This window comes from Loxodonta africana, chromosome 25 (assembly GCF_030014295.1).
Source record: "Loxodonta africana isolate mLoxAfr1 chromosome 25, mLoxAfr1.hap2, whole genome shotgun sequence".
Classification (NCBI taxonomy): Eukaryota; Metazoa; Chordata; class Mammalia; order Proboscidea; family Elephantidae; genus Loxodonta; species Loxodonta africana.
In genome coordinates, this window is record NC_087366.1 from 52990802 (window position 1) to 53018486 (window position 27685).

Here is a 27685-nt window from a genome sequence, read left to right on the forward strand (position 1 = left end):
GGCATCAGGGTCAACACCTTTTGTGATAGAGGGGAAGTGACTGCAAGATCAGAGAATAATGGCAGAGAGCTGGGCTGGAGCAGGGCCACCATACTGAACTTGTGTCATCATGCCCAGAGGTGTTAGACTGTAACATCCAGTAGTGAGAGCTATGTGGTCTTAAGTAAGTTACTTAACTTCTTGGGTCCTTCATTTCCTCATCTGTAAAATCGGGATAATAATAATACCTACAGAGGATTAGAAGGATAAGTGAAGGCAGGAAGCTCAGAGCTGTGTGGGCATAAGAGTATAGGTGAAGGTGGCCTACTCTAAGGTATTCTAATTGTTATATTTCTAACCTTGTTTCAAATGTGAGAACTTGAGTGTACATTAGAATCACCCAGAGGGCTTGTTAAAATGGACTACTGGGCCCCAACTCCAGAGCTTCTGATCTAGCAGGCCTGGGGTAGGGCCCAAGAGTTTGCTTTGCTGACAAGACCCAGGTCATGCTGGTGCTGCTTGTCCAGGGACTACTTTGGGAACCTCTGCTCTGGAGTCTCTAGAGACTCTACCCCCTGGAAGGCAGGGACTCATCAACATCTAGCACCACGCATAGTGGAAGCTCAGCCCCAGAAGAGTTACATCCAAGACAGACAAACAGCAGGGGTCACCACTGGACAAAGGGTGCTGAATGAAAAAGAAATAATTTCAGAAGAGTCTTCAATTCATAGTGTTTTACGAGGGAAGCTAGAATTGTATCTGGAAGCAAACTCTGAGGTTAAAGGTAAAACGGTTCCCCAGGCAGAAGGGACTGTGGTTCTAGTAAGGCTTGGGGCTTTAACATGGCCCCATTTGGTGACTTGCTCCCATGGAATTCTATCCTATGCATCCAGACATACACCGAGAGACCCCTGTGAGGAACTCACCTTGCCCACTGCCTTTGAGCCTTCGTTGTTGTTGGGTGCTGTTGAGCTGATGCCAACTCATAGCGACCCCATGTGACAGAGTAGAACTGCCCCATAGGGTTTTCTTGGCTGTAATCTTTATGGAAGCAGATTGCTGGGTCTTTCTGGAGAGGAGCCACTGAGTGGGTTCAAACCACCAACCTTTCAGTTATCACTCGAGTGCTTAACTTTTGCACCACCAGGGCTCCTAGGCTCAACCGACATTCCACACCCACGTTTGGAATCAATCCAGGATTTTTATTGTTCTGTGAACTTCAGAGAAACTCTCTCCGGCACCCATTTGTCAATGGGGTGTTTTCCCCAGAAAGGGAGCCCTCAGTGCTCAGCGCTCCAGCAGCTTTGGTCCTGCCATCTACTGGGATACAGCTCTCTCTCCAGCCTTGCAGCCAGCTGGCGTTGAGCTCAGAGTCCTGGGTCCTGCCAAGGAGCCCATGACTAGAAATATTCGTGAAGAGGCAAGCATGAATTTAGCACAGGAGCAGCCCTGGCCCCAGCCAGAGGACTCGCAGGCTAAACGTGGTGGCCAGGAGTGGAGGTGCCCCTGCAGGGCCTTGCCTTGTCTCTTTGCCTTGGAGGCACCACGGCTCATAAGTCAGCCAAGCTTAAGTGAACATCTCTGCTGTCCAAGCAATTAAGAAAGGGAACCTACTCAGCTAATGGCCGGGATTCAAACTAAATAAATTCAACTCACGTGAAAGGGATATTGACCCTTTTCCCTCTGGTCTCATTATCTTAATTAACAGTGCTTGGCAGGAGTGTCAAGGCCTGCATTGATTGTGCTTTTCCTGCCTGCCTCCCTTAAAGCCCTGCATACAAGTTAAACCAAACCAGTTGCCATCAAGTCGATGCTGACTCCTGGCAACCCCATGTGTGTCAGCGTAGAGCTGTGCTCTATAGGGTTTTCAGTGGTTGGTTTTCAGAAGCAGATCGCCATGGTGCCTCTGAGTGGACTCGAGCCTCCAACCTTTCTGTTAACCACTTGTACTACCCAGGGACTCCTAAAAACCCAATATGTAACAGCCCTCTGCATGTTCTGGCCTGCCTTCCTTCCTCTGAGACAGTCACTGGGTTTTGAGTTGGAGGGTCCTTTATGGCCTGAGAACCACTGGTATCAGAAGCAATGTCCGGGCTGCACCGGGCCTCTGGAATCTGAACCTCTGGAAGCCTCAGGAAGCAGTGGCTGTTAATACCGTGGGTGGTTCCGGTGTGGTGGACTGTAGCCTGGGTGGTTATAGTCGGGGCTGTGGCACAGGACCGTGAGATCAAACTCCTGACGCCCTTTGGAAACAAATACCGTAGTGCTGATTGTTGAACAACGTGGTAGATAGAACTAACGCCACTGAATTGTACACTTAAAAATGGCTAGAATGGAATATTTTATGTTATGCATATTTTATATTAAAAAAAAAAAAACCATACCACCAAACTCATTGCCATCGAGTCAGTTCCAACTCATAGCAACCCTAAGGCTAGAGTAGAACGGCCCCATAGGATTTCCAAGGAGCTGCTGGTGGGTTTGAACTGCTGACTTTTCAGTTAGCAGCCAAATGTTTAACCACTGTGCCACCAGGGCTCCATAAATAATAACAGTAATTATAAAGAAGAAAAGAACTATTAAATAGCTACCAAAAAAAAAAAAACCTTCTGATACCTAAGCTCTACGCAAGACCAACAAATCAGACTGTCCTGGATGGGATCCAGGCGTCAATATTTTTTTGAAGTCCCCAGATGATTCCAGTTTGTGGCCAAGTTCGAGAACCCTTGGTTTGCACCAGTGATTCTCAAATGTGAGTGTGAATAAAATTGACATAGTTGTTAAAAATAAAGCCCCGCCCTGAGGAGATCTGAATTTAATGGTCTGTGGAAGGCCTGGGCGTTCTTCTCCAGGCTGCCTAGGTAATTCTAATTCGTAGCCAGGCTGAGAACCGATCTTGTTCAGTCGCTCACTGAAATGTGGGGCTGCAGAGGTGAAATGATTTGCCCACGTCACCAAGCTCTTTGGGGCCTGAGTCCCTACTGGCTGCCTTGGCTGAACCAAACCCGTCCTGTGGGTCATCCAGACTCTACCGTGGTCTATCTGCACCTCTCACGTGGAGATCAGAGACACAGGGTAGAATCGTGTGTAGAACCTGCTTCTTCTCTACTCTGAATTTCAACTGTAGGTCTTGGATTAGATACAGTCAGTTCTGCCCTGATGTCTGTTTTGTTCCCACGTGATTGGTGCATTAGGGAACAATACTGATACATATCAGGGGAAAACACTGACATACTAAAAACCGCCAGTTGCCGTTGAGTCGGTTCTGATGCGTGCAGACGCCATGCGTGTCAGAATAGAACTGTGTGTCATAGGGTTTTTGATGGCTGATTTTTCAGAAGCACATTGCCAGGCCTTTCTTCCAAGGCACCTCTGGGTGGACATGCACCTCCAACCTTTCAGTTAGCAGCTGAACGGGTTAAGCATTTGTACCACCCAGGAATTCCATTGATATAATAAGGGGACATGAATTTCGCATTTGCTCACATGCAATTTCCTATATGGAAACACAGAAGACTGCGCCCAGCTAAACCAAGCCACATAAGTGTACACAGATTGCACCTCAAACATCTACCAGCTACCTCCTTTCTCCATGTGTGTTCTGAGCCATACCCATCCGCATCTGGGATTAGAACTTTCCACCCAGGGATTTCAGATAACCCTCCTTCCACCACTTCACGATAACTCACGGGCTGCACCTTCCAACACCCACTGCCACAAGCAAACTTCAGATCTTTCTCAGGGTGAAATGTGCCATATTTGTTATAATATTTATGTATTCCTTAACCACTTCCCATGGCGAAAACATTTTTTATGTGCATTTGATGAAGGTTTTGAGTGTTGTGCCTCCAATCCCATTTTTCCTACAAGCCCTGCGATTTTTATCGTGTGATTTTGTGTGGCGCCGTGATTTTTAGGAAGACATGCATACGCCACTGTCTTAGTTACCTAGTGCTACCGTAACAGGAATACCACAAGAACAGAAATTTATTTTCTTACAGTTCAGGAGGCTAGAAGTCCAAATTCAGGGTGTGGCCCTAAGGAGAGGTCCTTCCTTATCTACTTCAGCTCTGGTGGTGGTGGTAGGTTCCATTGAGTCGGTTCCCACTCATAGTGGCCCTGTGTACAACAGAACGAAACACTGTCTGGTCCTGTGCCATCCACACAATCGTTACTATGTTTGAACCCATTGTTGCAGCCACTGTGTCAATCCATCTCTTTGCGGGTCTTGCTCTTTTTCCCTGACCTACTACTTCACCAAGCAGCCACCTCTGTCTCCAGGGACTGATCCCTCCTAATAACATGTCCAAAGTATGTGGGATGTAGTCTCACCATCCTGGCTTCCAAGAAACAGACTGGCTGTACTTCTTCCAAGATAAACTTGTTCATTCTGTTGGCAGTCCAGGGTATATTCAATATTCTTTACCAGCAGCATAATTCGAAGGCATCAGTTCTTCTTCTGTCTTCCTTATTTGTTGTGTAGCATTCACATGCAGATGAGGCAATTGAAAATATCCTGGCTTGGGTCAGGAGCATCTTAGTCCTTGGAGTGACATCTTTGCTTTTCAACATTTTACAGAGATCTTTAGCAGCAGATTTACTCAATGCAATACATTGTTTGATTTCTTGACTGCTGCTTTCATGGGCTTTGATTGTGGATCCAAGTAAAATGAAATCCTTAAAAATGTCAATCTCTCTGTTTATCATGATGTTGCTTATTGGTTCAGTTCTGAGAATTTTCGTTTTCTTTATGTTGAAGTGTAATCCATACTGAAGGGTGTGGTCTTTGGTCTTGGATCAGTAAGTGCTTCAAGTCAGCTTCTAGTGGCTGCCAGCAACCCTTGTAGATGTATGTGTCTCCATCGTCCGTCTTCCTTTTCTCCTTATATGGGCCTTTGAGTCCATTCTGCTCTTTATAACTCTGAAGGGATTAGGTTTAGAACCCACCCAACTCGGGTAATACCCAATTAACATAAAGAAAACCCTGTTTCCAAATAGGATCATATTTACAGATATACCAAAACCAAAATCAAACCTGTTGCCACCAAGTCAATTCTGACTCTTGGCGGCCCCATGTGTTTCAGAATGAAACTGCTCCGTAGGGTTTTCATGAAACCCTGGTGGTGTAGTGGCTAAGTGCTACGGCTGCTAACCAAAGGGTCAGCAGTACAAATCCGCCAGGCGCTCCTTGGAAGCTCTATGGGGCAGTTCTACTCTGTCCTGTAGGGTCACTATGAGTCAGAATTGACTTGACAGCAATGGGGCTTTTTTTTGATAGGGTTTTCATGGCTGTGACCTTTTGGAAACACATTGCCAGGCCTTTCTCCCAAGGCTCCTCTGGGTGGGTTCAAACTGCCAACCCTTTGGTTAGTAGCCAAGCACTTAGCCAGATACTTCACCCAGGGACTCCATTTACAGGTAGAAGGGCCAGGATTTACAGGTGGAAGGGCCAGTATATTTTGTTGTTGTTGTTGTTGTTGTTGTTAGGTGCCGTCAAGTCAGTTCCGACTCATAACGACCCTATGTACAACAGAACAAAACATTGCCTGGTCCTGCACCATCCTTACAATTGTTGTTATGTGTGAGCCCATACATATTTTCTAAAAAACCCATTGCCGTCAAGTCAGTTCTGACTCATAGAGACCCTATAGGCAGGGTAGAACTGCCCCCTAGAGTTTCCAAAGACTGCCTGGTGGATTTGAACAGCCGACATTTTGGTTTGAAGCCATAGCTCTTAAGCACTATGCCACCAGGGTTTCCACACATATTGCAGGGAGACAGAATTCAATCCATAATTGTCACCTTATAGCAGGTCTAACCATACAAATAATTGTACATGTTGTTCTCTATTATCCTTTTAATAATGATTTAGGAGCACACCGCCCACTCTTAGCTATAGTCACTCCCTTGTCTCCCTCTGCCCACTGCTGCTGCAAAGAACTCCGCTCCTGACACCAGCTGGGTTGGTGTACTGCTCGTGATAGAGTCTGAAGCTGCTTTCTGCACCTTTATGTGCAGAGACCAGAACCTCCGGAGAAACTGGTGGCCCTCAGCTCCACAGGCTTCTTCTGGGCACTGCTCAACACATTCACCACTTTTGCTCCCTCCCACCTTCCACCCATGTAGGGCTCAGGGTTTCGGTTGCTTGGTTTTCTCTCTTGGATCCCCGTTTTGTCCATGTCCGCCTGATCCCCCTCTGCTGTCTCGCTGCCTGGATCCCATACTCGGACTCTTGTCTTTCTGGGGTTGACTGGGTCTAGAACAGCTTCACTGCTGGTCTTGCCTCTATATTAGATTTGCCGACACCAGGACTCACCTATATTTACTCCAACACATTTAGGCTTCGGGCTCCTGTGGCCCATCCTCCCAGCTTCTGTCCTCATAAGCTGCCCCTCCAGGCTCCTGTCAGCTCACCTGGCTCCTCCCAACTCACCTGTCCTGGCATTTGACCCACAGATGTCTGCTTCAGAGATAAAAAAAAAATTTAGTGATATCAGTCTTCCTATATTTCATAAGAAGATAGGTCTGCATAGTGTCTTTGTAGCACAGCAAGTACAACATAAAATCAAATAATTTTCTTTAAAATCTCCCTGTTCAGCTGGCTTTATCTGCCTTCTTGTTTAATTTTGGCTTCCCTATTATGAGCTTGTGGGGGCAGTGGTACTTCAGTGGTAGAATTCTCGCCTTCCATGTGGGAGACCCAGGTTTGATTCCCGGCCAGTGTACCTTGTGCACAGCCACCACCTGTCCGTCTGCAGAGGCTTGTGTGTTGCTGTGATGCTGAACAGGGTTCAGTGGAGCTTCAAGACTAAGATGGACTAGGAAGAAAGGCCTGGCCAGTGAAAACCCTATGGGATCACAGAGGTCCGATTTCACTGCGCTTGGACTCACCATAGGTTGGGGGCTAACTTGACAATATAACAAGTCATGGGCTTGATGATACAGTATCTTGGAATGTATGTTGTTTCAGGGCTCTTTTTCGCTTATTATCACCACAAATTCAAGGTCAAGACTACCTAGCTTAGTGTATACATTTGGCGGCCAACACTGAGAAGTCAAGGAGCCCTGGTGGCTCAGTGGTTAAACACTCAGCTGCTAACCAAAAGGTCAGCAGTTCAAATCCACAAGCTGCTCCATGGGAGAAAGATGTGGCAGTCTGCTTCCGTAAAGATTACAGCCTTGTCAAGGTCATAGAAGCTCCATAGACTCATCCAAACTCCCTGAGGGACTGAATTACTGGGCTGAGGGCTGTGGGGACCATGGTCTCAGGGAACATCTAGCTCAACTGGCGTAACATAGTTTATAAAGAAAATGTTCTACATTCTACTTTGGTGACTAGCATCTGGGGTCTTAAAAGCCTGTGAGCGGCCATCTAGAATACTCCACTGGTCTCACCCATATGGGAGCAAGAATGAAGAAAACCAAAGTTGCAAGGGAAAGGTTAGTCCAAAGGACTAATGGACCACATCTACCACAGCCTCCACCAGACTGAGTCCAGTACAACGAGATGGTGCCTGGCTACCACCACTGACTGCTCTGACACGGATCACAATAGAGGGTCCAGGACAGAGCTGGAGAAAAATGTAGAAAAAAATTCTAACTCAAAAAGAAAGACCAGACTTGCTGGCCTGACACAGACTGAAGAAACCCCGAGAGTATGGCCCCTGGACCATACTTAGTAATGAAGTCACTCCTGAGGCTCACCCTCCAGCCAAAATTGAACGTGCCCATAAAACAAAACAAGACTAAAGGGGCTCACCAGCCCGGGGGCAAGGACCAGAAGGCAGGAAAGGACAGGAAAGCCGGTAATAGGGAACTCAAGTTTGAGAAGGGATAGTGTTGGCCTGTCGTGATGCTATTAACCAATGTTATAGAACAATGTGTATATTGACTGTTTAATGAGAAACAGTTTTTTCTATAAACCTTCATCTAAAGTACAATAAAAAATTTAAAAAATAAATGGGAAAAATTAATGTTTTATTTAAAAAAAAAAAAAGATTACTGCCTTAGAAACCCTATGGGGCAGTTCTACTCTGTCCTATAGGGTTGTGATGAGTTGGAATCACTCCACGGCAGTGGGTTTGGATTACTGAAAATTCCGTTAAAAGACAGAATTAAAACGTGAAAATTTAACTCTGTTATTCTGAACTTTTCTCACTCCGTGTTTCTGCAGGGACTTTTCTGTCTGGTTTCATAAGATGAGAATCCAGTCCATTCTGGTGTTTGGATAAAACTCCAGCTGCAAAACCGTCAGGAGCCACCTGGGACCAAGTTAGTTCTTTCCTGCAAATATTGGTGATTCAATAACAGAACGTGTTTATCTCACAGTCACTTAAAATCCTCAGGGAGGAAAGCAAAGTTTCTGCTCTCTTTTAGAACAGAGGTTGGCAAGCTAAGGTACTTGGCTGGCAAAGTCTAAAATATTTACTACCTAGACCTCTACAGAGACAGTTTGCCAACCCCTTTTTTAGAACATAAAACATGGTGGTTGTTGAATGTAATCTAGGGCTTCTCAGCCTGAAATTGGATGGAAAATTAGGTTTGTGATGCACGTGTACATTTTTGGAGGACAAGGATTCGAAGCCATCATCAGGTCCTCACAGAGCTCCATGACATAAAAATGTTTAAGAACTACTACCATGTGTCTAAGGAGCCTTGGTGGTGCAACAGTAAATTGCTCTGCTGCAAACTGAAAGATCAGTGGTTCAAACCCACCCAGCAGTTCAGTAAGAGAAAGACCTGGCCATCTGCTCCTGTAAAGATTACAGCCGAGGAAACCCTGTGGGGCAGTTCTCCTCTGTCGCATGTGGCCACTATAAGTCAGAATGGACTTAACAGCACATAACAACAACTACAACAATGTTCTCTACCTCCAAGTATTGTAAACTGAGGCAGACGAGGCATCTCAAGAATGAGGAATGAGGCCGATGCTCTTATGTGCCTTGTAGGTTTAGAGTCCACTTCCCACGATAATATGCAGAAAAGGTTACATCAAACAACAATAATGTGATTTTTCTTTGACCATTTATTTTCACTTCAGCTCATTTATTTTTCTCCCTTGGGTCACGACCTGGGTTTTCCCCATTCTCAGTAGAATCTCACCCTGAGTATCACCCAGTAAGGGCTCACGCTTTCTACCCCATCCCTGTCTGTGCTTGCCAGAACTGTGCCAGCTTCTAGAATCATCACCCTGTGGCTTGAACGCCAGGAAACTCAGAGCTTGAGCTAGGGCCCATTGCAGTAATTATCTCTCATCTACATCTGTCTCTATCTCCACAGGAGCCAGTCTGTCCCTCCCGTTTTATCAATAGTGATTTACACTTGAAATTATCAGACACATTTGAAAACATGTTGTTAACCGCCTTCAAGCTGATTATGACCCTGGCAACCTTACATACAACAAATGAAGCACTACCTGGTCCTGTGTCACCCTCCCAATCTGCAGCATGTTTGAACCCATCTTTGCAGCTATTGTTCCAATCCTTCTCTCCAAGGGCCTCCCTCACCCTTGCTGGCCCTCTGCTTCACCAAACATGATGTCCTTCTCCAGCGATTGGTCCTCTTTATGACATCTCCAAACCAAGTGAGTCAGGCAGTGCTCTGTTGTACTCCACAGGGTTTTCAGTGGCTAATTTTTTGAAGCAGATCCTCAGGCCTTTTTTCCTAGTCTGTATTAGTCTGGAAGCTCCACTGAAACCTGTCCAGTAGGGGTGACTCTGCTAGTATTTGAAATACTGGTGGCGTAGCTTCCAGCATCACAGCAACACGCAAGGTACTACAGTAGGACAGACTGACAGGTGGACAGCATGCAACATGTAAAGTATAAATACTTAATTGAAGACAATGGTGTTTCAGAGCAGAACCTGTGGCACCTGAGAGGGCCTGTGCAAGGTAAGAGGGACAATGTTTGTCTTCGGAGGCTTCTCCTGGAGTGTAATGGCTGCATCTCCCCTGACTGGTTTCCATTTTCTTTCTGATAATTTTCCTATCTGTCGGTCGAGGTCAGTTTGAGCTTCTATGGCCTTTTTCAAAATGCTAGCCTCTCCACCAGTTTGTGTCATCTAGAAATACAAGGTGTTAAGTTCCGAGGTACTTCCAAGTTCAAAAGAAATTCACAGAGAAAGTGGCTACTTTGTTTTCATTATTCAATCCCATCTTCCACAAAAGAAACAATCACGAACTTTGCAGACGGAAAGAATAAATATGATTCTAAGATTTCCCAGGCTGAGTCATCAGGGGAACAAACCAGAAGCTCTACAGGTGTAAGTCACAGCGCCATCTGGCCCTGCCCCCCTTTTTAAAATAAATGTTTGAAATGACCCTTTCCTGTTTTGAAATGAAATTCATAGATATGATATAACCTCATATATGCAGCCCTGGTGACAGTGGCTAAGAGCTCGGCGGCTAACCAGAAGGTTGGCGGTTAAACGCCACCAGCTGTTCCTCGGGAAACAGATGTGCCAGTCTGCGTCTGTAAAGGTTGACAGCCTCAGGAACCCCGTAGGGCACTTCTACTCTGTTCTACAGGGTCACCATGAGTTGGAATCAGCTAGAAGGCAATGGGTTTTGGGGAGTACCTAGCGCAGTTTTGGAGCCCTGGTGGTACAGTGGTTAGGGGCTTGGCTGCTAACCAAAAGGTCAGCAGTTCGAATCCACCAGGAGCTCCTTGGAAACTCTATGGGGCAGTTCTACCCTGTCCTATAGGGTTGCTGTAAGTCGGAATCGACTCGATGGCAACGGGTTTTTGGGTTTATCTACATGTGTAACTTTAAAGAAATCAATACAACGCCCTAACCGTAGTATAAAAAGAAAAATAAAAAGGAAAGTGATTTACGGTGAATTAATAAGTGTTTCAATAGGTGAATGCTAGGGTACAAATACACTAGAAGACGAAACGAGTTAGCCAGACACTACTTATAGGAATGAGTTTGAATTGAAGAGAAGCAAAACAATATCCAACCGACAATTTTTAAACGTCTTCATTAAACTTGGCACGTTGAAATGAGGGCCAAATAAATTTGCTTACACAGACACGCAGACAATGGCTGAAGATGACATAGAAGAGACAGGGAAGAGCCAGGTCACGTAAACCCATGCAGGACAGAGTAGAACTGCCCCATGGGGTTTCCAAGGCTGCAAATCTTTATGGAAACAGATTGCCACATCTTTCTTCCGTGGTGCCGCTGATAGTTTCAAACTGCCGATCTTTCAGTTAGCAGCTAAGGACCTTAACCACTGGGCTACCAGAGCTCCCAGTTCTTCCCAATGATTATTAAATCTCTGGGTTTGGTACTTTTGGTCAATCCAGCAGCTGATGCCTACTTTTTTTAAAAAGAAAATGTATTTTATTTATTTTTGTTGTTGAGAGTATACGCAGCAAAACAGACAAATTCATGTTTCTACATATATGATTCAGTGACACTGATTATGTTCTTTGAGTTACGCAACCGTTCTCATCCTCCTTTTCTAGTTGTTCCTCCCTCATTAACGTAAACTTACTAAGTTTCCTATCTAATCGTTCAAGTTGCTGTCGTCAATTTGATCCCGTATAGATAGATCTTGAGACAGCGTAATGCCCAAGGCAGACATCTTTTACTAGTAAGCTCAACTATTGCTTGGTTTTAAGAAGACTTCAGGGAATATTTTTGGTTTAAGATTTAAAGATTATTTTAGGGCAATAGTTTCAGGAGTTCATCCAGCCTCTGCGGCTCCAGAAAGACTGGATTCCATGAGACTTGGAAATTCTGTTTGGCATTTTCCCGCCTTTGAATAAGGATTTTTCTCTCCTCAAAATGTTCAGTAATAGTAGCTGGACATCATCCAGTTCTGGTTTCATGGTAAAGGAGGTAGTTGCTCATGGAGGCAACTAATCACACATTCCATGATCTCTTCCTATTCCTGACTCTCCTTCTTCCTCTCTTGCTGTAGGTGAATAAAGACCAACTGTTGTGCCTGGTGGCTGCTTGCAAGCTTTAAGACCTCAGGCAGTGCACAACAAACTAGGAGGTAGAACAGAAGCACCAAACATGTTATTAGGAGAGGAGGCAGAGCCAACATGGCACTATAGACAAAAGTACCACACTGTCCCTCCGAAGCAAAAACTCGAAAAGCTAAGTAAAACAGGTACAAACTTCAATCCTGGAACCCTAAGTACCAAATGAAGGAATAAAGAACTCAATCAAGCACAGAATGGAATAAGAAACTGACAGAGAACAGAGAATGAGGACAGCTATGGAGCAGAGGTCCCATACCAGCTAATGTGGCTATATTCGCCATCTTGTGCTACAGCCACCAAAGAACTCAGACAGGTGGTACAGGAAGGCAACTCCACAGAGCTCCCAGCAGGAGACAGGGCATCCCTCCACCAGGGATACATGTTTTCCCACCCCGTCCTTCTCCCCTCTACGCAGCCTCTGCTGCTTGCCAACGGATCGTGGTTGCTCAGCCAGAGAGACACTGGCTCACTGCTGCTGGGGTACACTAGTTGGCCCCTTCAGCACCATTTTTTTGTTTGTTTGTTTTGGCTTGTATTTTTGTTTGTTTGGTTTTTGATATTGCTTTTTCGGCTGTTTTTTGGTTGCTTCTCCTTCTCTCCCTTGCTTCCTTTCCTTTGTCGCTATCAGCTAGCCCCATATGCCATCACCTCCCCTTCTTGACGGGCTGTGATTTTTTGGTTTATTTGCCTCATTCTTCTGTGTGTGTGTGGCTTTGTTTTTTTTGTTTGTTTTTTAATTTTTTGGCTTTTTTTCTTGCTTCTCTCTCTCTCCCTTCCTTCCCTTCCTTTCTCCTATCCAGCTAGCCCTGCATGCCATCCCCTTCCCTTCTTGACAGGCTATGAATTTTTGGTCTGTTTGCTTTGTTCTTTCTTTCTTGGTTTGTTTTTTGATATTACTTTTTTTTTTTTGGCCTTTTTTTATTGCTTCTTTCTCTCTCCTTTCTTTCTTCCTTTCTCCTGCCCACCTAGCCCAATGTGCCATCCCCTCCCGTTCTTGACAGGCTGTGATTTTTGGTTTGTTTGCTTTCTTCTCCCCTCCCCCGCCACCTTTCTTCTTTTTTTCTGTTTCTACTATCTCTCTCCTTTCCTTTCTCTTCTCCTGCCCACCCAGCCCTGTGTACCGTCCTTGCCCCTTCTGGAGGGGTCATGCTACACAGCTCAGTTGAAGAGTCACTGCACGTGGCCTCCCCAGGTCTGCTCTGCCATCAACAACTGGCTCCCTCAGCACCATTTTATTTATTGTTTGTTTTTCTTTCTTTTTGTTATTGTTTCTTCTCTCTCTCCCCCATCCTTCCTTTCCTTTCTCCCATCCACCCAGTGCCGTGCACCATCTTGAACTTCTTGGTGGGATGTGCTGTACTGCTTACTGGAAAGCCTTTGGCACACAGCCTCCCCGGGCCTGCCCACCCTTACAGGCTAGTTCCCTCAGTGCCATATTTTTTATGTTTATCTTTCCCCTTCTTCTTTTCCTTCTCCCTCTCACCTAGGCCCTGTGCTGCCTCCACCCCTTCCTGGTAGGCCATGCCGTGACACCCAGCCAGAGAGACATCACCTTGCCGCTGCTCTAATTCTGCCCTGCCCCCAATGGCCAGCATCCCCACCACATTTTTTTGTGTGTTGTTTTTATTTTTAATTACTTTTTTAAATTTGTTTGATTGTTGGTTTCTTGTCTTTCTTTCCCCTCTTTCCTTTCCTTTCTCCCACCCACTTAGCCCCATGCACCACCCACACTGCTTCTCAACAGGCTGAGCCACACCGCTTGGCTAGAGAGCCACTAGCAAAGACCTCAGCGGGCCTGCCCTGCTCCTACCCACCTAATCCTACCAAGCAGCCATTTTATATACTTTTTTCTTTTACCTCATTTTTTGCTCTTTTTTTTTTTGCCTTTTTTTCTCTCTCATTTCTCGTCTTTCACCCATCCACTTAGCTCTGCACATCACGTCCTCTCCTTTACTTCCTGCCTATCTGCACCATGGGCCGAGTGCCATGCCCCCAAGTGGCGGCACTGATGCAGTCCCTAAGGCCCCGCCTTGCACTGTCCCCAGCCCTGCCCAGTTTGTGCCACAAACTAGCCATCCCTGCCCCTCCACACCCTCTGGGCTTTCCTTGCTGCACCATAGGTGAGTGACTGGCCCTGCCCACCTGGACAAGGTGGTGAGAAGTATTGTGCCCACAGATGAGCAAGCAACAAAACAAACCCAGCCTGTCTGCCAAAACATAACCAAATAAAACAAAAAAGCAGGACAAAACAATCAAATCTACAATCAGTAAACGTAGAAAATCATTCCTGAATGTCCCAGAAACAGCAGACAATATCAAAACATATTAAAAACAGGAGCGGATGGCTCCAGCAACCAAAATGAAACACCAGATGGTAAGGCGCTAGAGAATTCAGAACTCTAACAGTCTGGGTTCTCCAACAGATGAAGGAAAATGCAGACAAAAAGAAAGAAAAAATAGACAAAGTCATGGAAAATACAAAGTCATGGAAAAGACAGACAAAACAATGGAATAAACCAGGAAAATAATTCAGGGACAAAATGTCAAAATAAATAAGCAACTAGAAATCATACAAAAACAGCAGTTAGAAATCCAAAAAATAAGCAAGATTTCAGAAATGAACAATGCAATAGAAGATTTTGGGAGCCAATTTGAAACAATGGAAGACAGGATCAGCAAAACTGAAGACAAATCATTGGATATCACTTTGTTTGAAGAAAAATCAGAGAAAAGAATGAGGAAAATGAAGAAACCCTGAGAACAATGTGGGATATATCAAAAGCAAAACTTTACATGTGATCAGAGTTCCAGAACACGGGGAGAAAATGGAAAACACAAAAAGGGTCATTTAAGATTTGCTGACAGACAACTTCCCTGATATCATGAAAGATGAAAAGCTGACTATCCAAGAAGCTCAATGAACCCCATATAGGATAGACCCCAAAAGAAAAACACCAAGACATATCATAATCATACTTGCTAAAACCAAAGACAAAGAAAGAATTCTGAGAGCAGCTCAAGAAAAATAAACACATTATTAGACCATTTAACTGGGATGTCCCATGAAACCATGACCCTAAACCTCCTAACCAAGGAACCAAACCCCATGAAGTGTTAGGTTGTACCTAAGCAGCCTCAGGAGCTGTTTTTTTGTTGTTTTGTTTTGTTTTCTGGTTATTGTTGTAAATATATCTATCACACAGCTTTTGCCAATTCAACTTTTTACAGGCGTAAACTTACTGACAATTACATTAACAGGCTGTGCAACCGTACCCTTAATCAATGGGATTTTTCCATCACTGTAAACTGAAACCCAGTACTCCATAAGCAATACCCTCTCCCCCCATAGCCACTAAGAAACTTACTATATACATTGTCTTTTTACATAAGTGAGGTCATACAATATTTGTCCTTTTGTGATTGACTTATTTCACTCAGCATGATGTCTTCAAGCTCCATCCATATTGTAACATGTATCAAGACTTCACTTCTCTTGCTGGCTGAGTAGTATTCCATTGTACGTTTGTACCATGTTTTGTTTGTCCATTCATCTGTTGATGGGCATTTAGGTTGTTTCCACCTTTTGGCTATTGTGAATAGTGCTGCAACGAACATTGGTGTACAAGTATCTGAGTTTCTGTTTTCAAGTCTTTTGGGTATATACCTAGGAGTGGAATTTCTGGGTCATATGGTAATTCTATTTTTAGTTGTTTTTGGAGAACCTCCACACTGTTTTCCACAATGGTTGTATTATTTTGTATTCCCACCAGCAATGGATAAGGGTTCCAATTTCTGTATATCCTACCAGCATTTGTTATCTTCTGTGTTTTGGTTTTTGTTTGGTAGATTTTATCTTAGCCATTCTAGTGGGAGTGAAATGGTATCTCATTTTGGTTTTGATTTCATCTCTCTGGTGGCTAATGTCATTGAGCATCTTTTTATGTGTTTGGTGGCCATTTGAATGTTCTCTTTGACAAAATGTCCATTTAAGCCCTTTGCCCTTTTTATGATTGGGTTATTTGTCTTTTTGTTGTTACATTGTCAAAGTTTTATATGTATTTTGGTTCTTAGATTTTTATTGCATATATGGTTTCCAAAGATATTCTCCCAGTTGGTAGCTTGTGTTTTCACAATGCCTATTTATTATTTGCAGTATTCTGTGTGCCACAGCCTCAAACGTTCTGTGGAAACCCCACCACACATCAGCCCCAACACAAAGCGAAACCTCTTCAGAGCTGGTGGTTTGACCAGGGCCAAGACTCAACTCTAGTGCCACGTATGCTCAGAACTTATTCTATTCTGATGTTGAAACTGTTGCCAGTTAGGGCGCTTCTTCATGGGATTAATGCTCTTTAGAAACCAATTCTTCTGTCTATGTCTTGCTTCTTTTTTCCTACTCCTTCTCTTGTGCTCTGAGCCATGCAGCTCTTCCCTTACCCTCCAATAGAAGCCTTCTAAAAGAGTAGATATGGAGCAAGATGAAGACATCGTAGGCACCAAAGATGGTGATGCAACGCAAATGTTAGATCCTGAGCTCTCTGAGGATGGGGCCCCTGGGCTCCTCAAAGCACCTAGAACAATACTTAGACCCGAAGTCAGACACATTAATTGAGCACATTTTGCTGCTGCATATGTCGAGCAAACACTCACCCGGGCAGCCAGTGAACTTCCCCACTGGACTTAAATGAGTAGACTGGTTTTTGCTTCTTGTTGTCCATTCTCACGTTTACACCCTGTCGTCTGACACAGTTGCCAGCCACGCAGTAGGTGCTCAACACATTTTTATTGTTGTTAGCTGCTGTCGAGTCACCTCCGGCTCGTGACAGCCCCACGTACAACAGAGCAAAACGTTGCATGCCCAGTCAGGCTCTTGGTGTGGCCGTTGTGTCGTGCCTTCCAACCTAGGCGTCTCACCTCCCTGCACTGTATCAGGCAATGTTACATTTCGGTCCAGAGGAGTTTCGTTGGCTGATTTTTGGAAGTAGATCCCCAAGCTCTCCTTGCTGGCCTGTCTTAGTCTGGAAGCTCCACTGAAACCCGCCCACGATGGTGACCCTGCTGGTATTTGAAATACCGGTGGCATGGCTTTCAGCATCACAGCAACACGCAAGCTACCAGAGTACAAAGAACTGACAGACAGATGGACATTTGTATTAAGCTGATAAATCAATTCTTTGTGGAGATGACATAAAATATCCAATTTGTGCCTGATGAGATGGACTGTGTATGGAGTAAGGGTGGGTGAACTGAGCTGGACTAGTACTTCAGGCAAGTTAGAAGGAAAAAATCAGTGGAGTCATCAGGAAGCATACCGAGCCTTCTGTGGGCTGGGCTGGGTCCCCTGGCTATGGCGAAGCAAAAAAGTGTCTCTTCCTGCTGATTTCTCCAAGTTCCCTTGCAAATCTTGAATGAATAAATGAAAGAACTAATGAATAAACAAACATAGTTTATTATAAAGATTAAATGAGATCATCTTTTTGAAGTACCTAGAATAGTCCCTAAACCAAAACTGAACCCTTTGCCGTCAGGTCAGTCCTGACTCCTGGCGACCCCACGTAGGGACGGAGCTGCTCCGTTGGGTTTCTTGGCCGTAATCCTTATGGAATTAGATCACCAGGCCTTTCTTCTGCAGCACTACTGGATGCATTCAAACTGCCAACCCTTTGCTTAGCCAAGGGGCGCAAACCATTTGTGTCACCTAGGGACCTTAGAACAATGCGTAGTCTGTAGAAAATGCAATGTAAGTGTTTGACAGAAAGAAAGCGAGAACAGCTTCGTCTACACCAGGCAATACCTACCAACAGCCACATTCATGGGGTCAGGGGGACAAAGGGGCCTGCGGGAACAGACACATCATAGAGGAAGCCCCCAAGTTCTAAGGGCCCATATGCAATGCCTTGACCTCCGATGCCTCTGTTTTCGTTCTCCTTCTTTTCCACAGGATCATGGGAGACCAGCTTGAACTTCTCTTTGGAGTGGTGCTCATGGCCATTCCTGCATTTGGAATTTCTTCCTGCTCCTTTGATCGTGGGATAGCCTTATACCGTTTCTGCAACCTCACCACGGTTCCGCAGGTCCCCAATAGCACTGAGAGACTCCTGCTGAGCTTCAACTATATCAGGACAGTCACTTCCATGTCGTTCCCCTTCCTGGAGCAGCTGCTACTGCTAGAACTTGGGAGCCAGTTTACACCCTTGACTGTTGACAAAGAGGCCTTCAGAAACCTGCCCTATCTTCGCATCTTGGATCTGGGCTATAATCAGATAGACTTCTTGCATCCAGACGCATTTCAGGGACTGCCCCATCTATTTGAACTTAGATTGTTTTACTGTGGTCTTTCAGATGCTGTAGTCAAAGATGGTTATTTCAGAAATTTAGAGTCTTTAACTCGCCTGGACCTGTCCAAAAATCAGATTGGTAGCCTTCACCTTCATCCTTCTTTCCAGGAGTTGAATTCCTTGAAGTCCATAGACTTTTCCTTCAACCAAGTATCCATTGTATGTGAGAATGAGCTCAAGCCCCTCCAAGGGAAAATGCTCTCCTTCTTTAGCCTTGCAACTAATAACCTGTACAGTAGAGTCTCAGTGGACTGGGGAAAGTGCAGGAACCCATTCAGAAACATGACCCTAGAAACCCTAGATGTTTCTGATAATGGCTGGACAGCGGCCATCATAGGAAACTTTAGCAAAGCCATCAGTGGCAGCCAGATTTTTTCCTTGGTTCTTGCCCACCACATTATGGGTTCTGGGTTTGGCTTCCATAACATCAAAGACCCTGACCAGAACACATTTGCCGGCCTGGCCAGGAGCTCAGTGATACACCTAGACCTTTCACATGGATATATCTTCTCCTTGAACTTCCGGCTTTTTGAGACCCTCAAGGAGTTGAAGGTTCTGAACCTTGCCCACAACAAGATTAACAAGATTGTAGAGGGAGCCTTTTATGGACTCGACAGCCTCCAAGTTCTCAATCTGTCATATAACCTTCTGGGGGAACTTTATAATTATAATTTCAATGGACTACCAAAGGTAAGCTATGTTGACCTGAAACAGAACCACATTGGGATCATTCAGGACCAAACCTTCAGATTCCTGGAAGATTTAAATACCTTAGATCTCCAGGATAACGCTCTTAAAACAATTAATTTTATTCCAAGCATACCTAATATCTTCTTGGGTGGCAATAAACTCGTAACTCTGCCAAACATAAAACTAACAGCCAACCTCATCCAATTATCTGAGAACAGACTGGAAAACCTGGCTGATCTCTACTTTCTTCTCCAAGTGCCTCATCTTCAGTTTCTCATTTTAAACCAAAATCGCCTTTCCTCTTGTAGCCAAAGATATACCCCTGCACAGAATCTCAGCTTAGAAAGACTTTTCCTTGGAGAAAATATGCTGCAACTTGCCTGGGAAAACGGGTTCTGTTGGGACGTTTTTAAGGGGCTGTCTCACCTCCAAATACTGCATTTGAATGGTAACTACCTTAATCTCCTTCCACCAGGAGTATTTAGTGATCTGACTGCATTAAGGGGACTTGATCTCAGTTTCAACAGGCTGACGGTTCTTTCTCCTGGTGATTTACCTGTTAATTTAAAGATCCTGGATGTGTCCCGGAACCAGCTCCTGTCTCCTGATCCTAATTTATTTGCATCACTTAGTGCTGTGGACATAACCCACAACAGTTTTGTCTGTGAGTGTGAACTTAGCACTTTTATCAGTTGGCTCAATCAAACGAATGTCACCCTATTTGGGTCCCCTGAAGACATGTCCTGCAAGTTCCCTGAGGTGGTCTCTGGGGTCCCCCTCTACTCTGTTTCCATGGAGGAGTGTGATGAAGAGGCAGCCTTACAGTCCCTAAAGTTTTCTCTTTTCATCTTTTTCACTGTGATGTTGATACTCTTTCTCATGACTGTCCTCATAGTCACGAAGTTCCGGGGGTTTTGTTTTCTCTGTTATAAGAGAGCCCAGAGACTGGTGTTCAAAGACCACCACAAGGGCCTGGAAGCTGACACAACGTACAGGTATGATGCTTACTTGTGCTTCAGTAGCAAAGACTTTGAATGGGTGCAGAGCGCTTTGCTCAAGAGCCTGGACGTTCAGTACAGTGACCAAAACAGATTCAGCCTGTGCTTTGAAGAAAGGGACTTTGTGCCGGGGGAAAACCACCTTGTCAACATCCAAGATGCCATCTGGAGCAGCCGAAAGGTTGTTTGCCTCGTGAGCAGACATTTCCTCCAAGATGGGTGGTGCCTTGAAGCCTTCACTTATGCCCAAGGCAGGTGCTTATCTGACCTCAACAGCGTCCTCATCATGGTGGTGGTCGGGTCTCTGTCCCAATACCAGCTGATGAAACACCAGCCCATCAGAGGATTCATACAGAAGCAGCAGTACTTGAGGTGGCCTGAGGATCTTCAGGATGTTGACTGGTTTCTTGATAAACTCTCTCAACAAATACTCAAGAAAGAAAAGGAAAAGAAGAGAGCCAATAGCATCGTATTGCAAACTGTAACAACCATCTCCTAGTCAAACGGGCAGCTTTCAACGTATCTCAAGCCACGAATAGTTCATTTTGTATTTGCACTAAGTCACCATTTTGGGGCTGTTTTTCCTACCAGGAAAACAACATAAATCTCTTGATTTTCGTATCAACACAATGCTTCGTCTCACTGACCTCCAAATGGAAAATAATAGATCTAACATGCAACTGCCCTGAGGAAGTCTACTAAGGATTCAGAAGTCCCGCTCTTCACTGATCCCCTTTCAGACCTAACAATGCTGTTCTCTTCTGTCGTATCAACTACGGGATGTCTCCTCATTGTGGAAAGGCACCCTGGGAGACGTTACAGATGGCTGACATACTTCTCCAGCATTCGAGTCAAGAACGGGCTGACCAGTGAGTCTGAGCCTTCTGTGTTCTGCAGAACAATACAACAAAGAAACCAGACAGAAGGAGAGGCATGTTTCCTGCCTTGGCCTTGGGATCCTCTGCGTAAGAACAGTGCCATCACTGGGTGCAGGAGAAGATCAATCTCAGGGATAAGAGGTAGTCCCAAAGAAGCTGAGATGAGAATTATTGTCATTAACTGCCATCAAGAAGCTGGATGTAGTGACGACCCCACGCGCAACAAAATGAAATGCTCCCAGGTCTTGCGCCATCCCCACGATCGGCTGTGGATCAGACAGTGTTCCTTTGTAATCCATAGGGTTTTCACTGGCTGATTTTCAGGACATCTCCAGGCCTTTCTTCCTGGTTCATCTAAGTCTAAAAGCTGCACTGATACCTGTCCAGCATCACGGCAACACACACATCTCCACTGACAGACGGGTGGTAACTGTGCATAAAGGTGCATTGGCCAGAAATCGAACCTGAGTCTTCCACATGGAAGGCGAGAATTCTACCACCAATGCCTTCAATGGGATGAGAATAGCTAGACGTGTTGTGGTGGTACCATATTCCCTGTTTCTACTGTCCGCTCCTGAGATCAGAGCAGAGCTTGCTCCCCACCTCCATGGGCCATGAACATTGTTTTGTGTGCCACCTTTGTTTCAGCCTGGCATTCCAGACCTTTTGAGAATTTATACCAACCTACCACCAGTCCAGCTTTATTTCCTACCACGCTTCATTTTATCAACCACTGAGACTTTTACGGAAAGAGCATGGACTTTGGATACAGATTCTAGTTTGAGTTCTGATTTTGTTGCTTGTTAGCTGGGTGACGTCAAGCAAGCTACGTAATGCCCTCGCTGTACTTCAGGTTTCTCATCTGCGGGGATGCTGATGTCTAGCTCATAGAATTACTGTGAAAATTAAATGGGTCAACGATCTTTCCCTTGAAGTCTCCCTAAAGGCCATGAACATGCACACATATTTAGGAACCTTTTGGAAGTGGTTACAACTCTTTTGAAGTTAAGCATGTGGAATGACTCCTTTGGTGGACTGGTCAATAACTCATGGCTTTGTCAACATGCAGACTGGATTCAAATCCTGGTTCCATCATGTCCCAGCCGTGTGACCTTAGGCAAGTTACTTAACCTTCCCGAGCCCTTTTCTGCATCTATCAAATGGGAGGATTCCATTTTTAACCTTATTTCAGGTTTGTGGAGAGGATAAATGAAATAGATATGTTGTGGTTGTTAGATACCATTGAACTTGCTCTGAACATGGTGCTCCTGTGTGTACAGTAGAACAAAATGTTGCCTCGTCCTGTACCATCTTCATGATCATTGGCATGTTCAAGTCCAGCCTGACCAATTCTGTTCTGATTCATGGCGTTTTCATTGGCTTTTTTTTTTTTTTAAGTAGCTCACCAAGCCATTCTTCCTAATCTGTCTTTGGCAGCTCCGCTGAAACCTGTCCGCCAGAGGGGACCTTACTGGTATCTGAAATACTAGTGGCATAGTTTCCAGAATCATAGCACCATGCAAGCCACCACAGTACAACACACTGACAGACGGGTAGTGGAGATAGATATATACACATATACATATACATGTATACACAAAACTAACATAACACTACATATTACACGTCAGTACTGTGTCTGAGGCACAGAGTGAACTTAGTAAACATTATTTCCCCTCTTTCTTGGAAGAGCCACAGGAATTTCAGCTGGAAAATATATATTTTTAAATGTTTATTGAATGAATGGCTAGATGAATTCCTTGTAGTCTACTACATTGCCTTGTACATCATAAGCTCCCAATAAATATGTATTGACTGATTAATGTTATATGTATGTATTTTTAATTTTAAACTGTCTTTGTAGTCAATAGTACTTCCTGAAAATAATTAAGAATAATGGAAACCTCCCCAGATCTACATTTCCAGCAGGGACTTGGAAATTTGTGGTCACAATGTGCCTCCCGCCCCACAGTGGGGGAGTCCTGGCTCCCTCCCTTGCGGCCTCTCAGCCTGGTGGAATAGGAGTACAGGACAGCTCTGGCTCTGAAATGAGAGCCGTTCCCAACCCTCAGGCAGAGAAAGGCCAGTCTGGGAACTATGGAACCAGTCTTGACCAGCTCTGCTGGGAAATAGTAGAAAAGTCACTTGGAATCTTAGGGTTCTCACCTATAAAATATGTGTGGGTGTGTGATTGTGTGTACATGTGAAATTAGTTTGAGAAAACTAATGAAAAAGTACTTTTGAGAAATAAAATGTTTCCATAAATGCACTTACTGAAGCCCTTACTGATGAAGATCAAAGAGTACAGCCTTCAGTGTGGATTGCACCTCAACATAAAGCAAAAATCCTCACAACTAGACCAATAAGCAAAATCATGATAAGTGGAGAAAAGATTGAAGTTTTCAAGGACTTCATTTTATTTGGATCCACAATCAACGCCCATGGAAGCAACAACCAAGAAATCAAAAGACGCATTGCATTGGGCAAACCTGCTGCAAAAGACCTCTTCAAAGTGTTGAAAAGCAAAGATGCCACTTTGGGGACTGACCTGTGCCTGACTCAGGCCATGGTGTTTTTCACTTGCCCTATATGCATGTGAAAGCTGGGCAATGAATATGGAAGACAGAAGAAGAATTGATGCCTTTGAATTATGGCATTGGCAAAGAATATTGAATATACCATGGATTGCCAAAAGAGCAAACAAATCTGGCTTGTAAGAAGTACAACCAGAGTGCTTCTTGGAAACGAGGATGACAAGGCTTTGTGGTACATGTTCTTTGAACGTGTTATCAGGAGGGACCAGCCACTGGAGAAGGACATCATGCTTGATAGAGTAGGGAGTCAGTGAAAAAGAGGAAGACCCTCAATGAGATGGATTGACACAGTGGCTGCAACAATAGGCTCAAGCAGAACAATGACTGTGAGCATGGCGCAGGACCGGGCACTGTTTAATTCTGTTGTACATGGGGTCGCTATGAGTCAGAACTGACTTGATGGCACCTAACAACAACAACATAAATGCAAAGGGGACAGTGGTGGCTCAGTGGTAGAATTCTCCCCTTTTTTAAATCAGCCAATGAAAACCCTAAGGATGACAACGTTCCAATTCCCTTTTGCATGGGGTTGCCATGAGTTGGGGGTGACTTGGTGGCAGCTAACAACAACAACAGAAATACAAAAGATTTTTTTAGCTTGCTCCCATATGATTGTTATTGTCTTTACCAAAACCAAACCAAACCCAGTGCCGTTGAGTTGATTCCGACTCATAGCGACCCTATAGGACAGAGTAGAACTGCCCCATAGAGTTTCCAAGGAGCACCTGGTGGATTTGAACTGCCGACCCTTGGGTTAGCAGCCGTAGCACTTAACCACTACACCTCCAGGGTTTCCTTGTTGTTGTGTTGTTGTTAGGTGCTGTCAAATCAGTTCCAGCTCATAGCGACCGTACAGGACAAAGTAGAACTGCCCCATAGGGTTTCCAATGAGCAGCTGGTGGATTCGAACTGCTGACCTTTTGGTTAACAGCCATAGCTTTTAACCACTGAGCCACCAGGGCTCCAATTAGAGCCAAGAACACCCTATGGAGCTCTGTTCTACCCTGAAGCACGTGGAGTCACCACGACTCCATCGACTCAACAGCAATGGGAAAATGTGTTATGTATGTGTACAGGATGACCTAGTCTATGAGCCCCCTAATGGCAGGGACTGTATCTTTTTCATCTTTGTATCCCAGGGACCAGTACAGTGCCTGGCCCATAATACATGCTTAATAAATGCCTGGTGGCTGAATGAAGTGCACTGTCAAAGCCAGCCTCCCTAGCGTCACTGCCTGTTTCTGTTAACTCTCATGGGAGAGGACGGGCAGGGCAGCGGACTGATACAGGCGCTGAGTGGTGAGCTGAGGAGGGCGGGAGGCCACAGGCCCTAAGAAACCCACTGGACTTCATTTCCAACAACCGGCACAGCATGGAGCTCCTGGGTGACGGGACACTTGCAGCTTAGACTCCAAACCCGTTGTCATCCAGTCGATTCCGACTCATAGCGACCCTATAGGACAGAGCAGAACTGCCCCCTAGGGTTTCCAAGGCTGTAAATCTTTATGGGAGCAGACTGCCACATCTTTCTGGAGTGGCTGGTGGGTTTGAACCACCGACCTTTCGGCTAGCAGCCGAGCGCTTAACCACAAAAATTGGGCTGGAATGGAAAGATGGGGAAGAAAAATAAGGTGAAGAAGGTTCTCTTGACCCTTGTAGTAAGAAGTACTCTTAAAAAAAAAAAAAAAATGCAATGCTGCTAGTAACAGTTACAGCCACAGATGGAAAGGCCTATAGAAAGGCGGCTCTGTCTCAGTTCAGCCTGTTCGCCACTCCTGCTGATCCACCATCGTTCCCCCAAACTGCATCTTCAGCCCTGGGCACGGGGGCCCATGGGAGCGGTCGGCCTTGACCTAATGAAACCTCCTCATCAGACCCTCTTTTAAGAACATGACTCCTGACAAGAGGCATTTCCTGGTTCTGACTCCAGTGGGAGGGGGTTATGCTACACCAGGTCCCTGCCCCCTTGCTTTGGGTGACCATCCCCATGACTAATTTTTAAACCAGACCTGGGCTGTGTAAAATGCCAAGTGTATTTATAGGAACAACAAATTGGGACACAGATGACCCTCAATACTTGAATTGATTCCACAGCTTTTTCTAATCCTCTTACTTCAAAAACACAAACAGGAAATATTGCTAATGAAACATTCAAAAACCACCTTTCATCGTTTTTATGGAGTCTGTGGGGGAGTCGTTCACAGCACACATGCCAGCGCCTGCTGAATTCAACTTGCCACTCTAGTGTCTTCCAGAACTTTTATTGCAGAGAGCCCAAACTTCCTCAAATTCTCGTCATTTATCTTCTCTTTCATCACCAGGCCCAGCAGCTAAGATTCTTTTGGAGGCCATTTTCCAAAGTCACAATTTCCAAAGCACTTCACAAGCGCTTCCGTTTCCCAAAGCACTTCACCAGAGTTGCTGCATATCTGACTAGAGGAAAGACCACCAGAGCCCAGGTGAGGCGGCGGTCTGGGTGGTCAGCTGAGATTCCCACTCGCTAAGCTGCTGGCTTCTGCGCTCCACATCACTGCAACTCAAAGTCGGGTCTCGGCGTATGCATAAACTCCACGCATCACTCAAAAATAGCAGGAAATACTACTATTAAATCTGAGAATGGCTAGAGCTTGCTGTATTTGAAATCGAAACTCTTCTGAAAAGCCTGGAATGTTGATTGAGGCTGCTGAAAACTTCAAAGAGAATCCCACTCAGAACCCCAGTTACAACCGACTTTAAGTATTCCTTGTCAACCACCTGGGTCTGCAGTGAATAACATTTTATATAGTCTTGATATAAGGTAAAGTAAATGTTTTAAATTTAAAATTCTGAAATAGGTGGGAGGGTAGGAGAATGTGGGGTACAAGTGGAATACAAATGGAGGGTCGTTACATGCTCATCTATCACAATATAAAATCCATATACACTGTCTAAGATGTAAAATCGAGAAATAGCACTCTGGATGTATATTTAGAAATAGGGAAGTTGCAGAAGAAAGAGCTAGACAAATTAATAATGATTGCCCCAGGGAGTTCTGCTCAATCTTCTCACTGGGAGCATCTTGAGAAGCTGGACAAACTTTTTTTTTCTTTTCTTTTCATCTATTTAAAGACACTGGAGAACTACAAGGCAGTAAATAAGTTTGGAGCCAAGATTTAAGAAAATACGAATTCAAGAGCAATGACTACATTGAAATTAAGAACTTCTGTTTGCTAAAGTAGAACGCCAAACCAAACCTGTTGCTGTTGAGCCGATTCCAACTCGTAGTGACCGTGTAGGACGGAGTAGAACCGCCACATAGAGTTTCCAAGGAGCTTCTGGTGGATTCAAACTGCCAACCTTTTGATTAACAGCCATAGCACTTAACCACTACACCACCAGGGTTTCCTTGGTAAAGTAGAGGGTCAGCAAAAACAAGGGACACCCTCAATGAGATGGATGAACACAACAGAGGCAACAATGAGCTCAGACATCTCAAAGATCAAAAACATGGTGCAGGGCTGGGCAACGTGAGTGGGAGAACATGGTGCAGGGCTGGGCAATGTGGGCGGGAGCACCGAGTGACAGTCCATTTTATCTGTATCGGTTATGACTCCTTTACTTCTCTGTAAGATACTCGTCTTCAATTAAAAAAAAAATTAAGGAAGCATGAAGATTTTTTTGTTAAAGGAATAGAAGACAAGTAATAGTAGACCAAGCCATGTAGAGCTAATATGACGCTGTCCCCGTCAAACAAATACCTTGTCTTTGTTAGGAATGGCACCTGGTCTGAATGGTTTCCTTGCTCTGCCCAACCAAAAGAAGAAACCAAGAGATTGTGCTGGGGGGCCTAGGGCAATGCAAAGCAAGGAAACAGAGCTGTAGCCTTTTGGTGTAAGTCTTTGATGCTACTTAATTTTTGATTATGCATTTCATTAATAATACTTTAATAAAGAGAAAAATAAACAATAAACATGTATATTCCTAAAACTTCTGCCCTTAGCAAAAGACAGAAAAATTCAACAGGATTTTTAAATTAAACAATCAACAAAGAAAAAAATGTTACTTCAATAGATTAAAATATATATATTCATATATATATATATACACAAAGTTTTGCTCAATTTTATTTTTCTTAAGATTAAAAAATTTTTAATGTTTTATTGAGGAATTAAATATTTTATTTCTCCATTTCAACACTAACTTCCATTTAGACAGATGAAATTGAATGTTTTTA

At 44.5% G+C, this 27685-nt stretch overlaps 1 protein-coding gene across 6 annotated transcripts in view; it reads left to right on the forward strand.

The window, feature by feature from the left end:
• TLR5 (toll like receptor 5) overlaps positions 1 to 27685 on the forward strand; it is a 56810-nt gene that overhangs the window by 27194 nt on the left and 1931 nt on the right. For 3 of the 6 annotated variants that reach the window (XM_064276855.1, XM_064276854.1, XM_023549364.2), the window contains 2 exons: positions 8153 to 8250; positions 17916 to 27483. In XM_064276855.1, coding sequence (XP_064132925.1) covers positions 17920 to 20499 — 2580 coding nt within the window. In that variant the 5' untranslated portion in view covers positions 8153 to 8250; positions 17916 to 17919 and the 3' untranslated portion in view covers positions 20500 to 27483. Of the gene's footprint in view, positions 1 to 8152; positions 8251 to 9258; positions 12211 to 17915; positions 27484 to 27685 lie in introns of those variants that run through there. The other 3 variants (XR_010319442.1, XR_010319441.1, XM_064276856.1) reach the window with 3 other exon arrangements.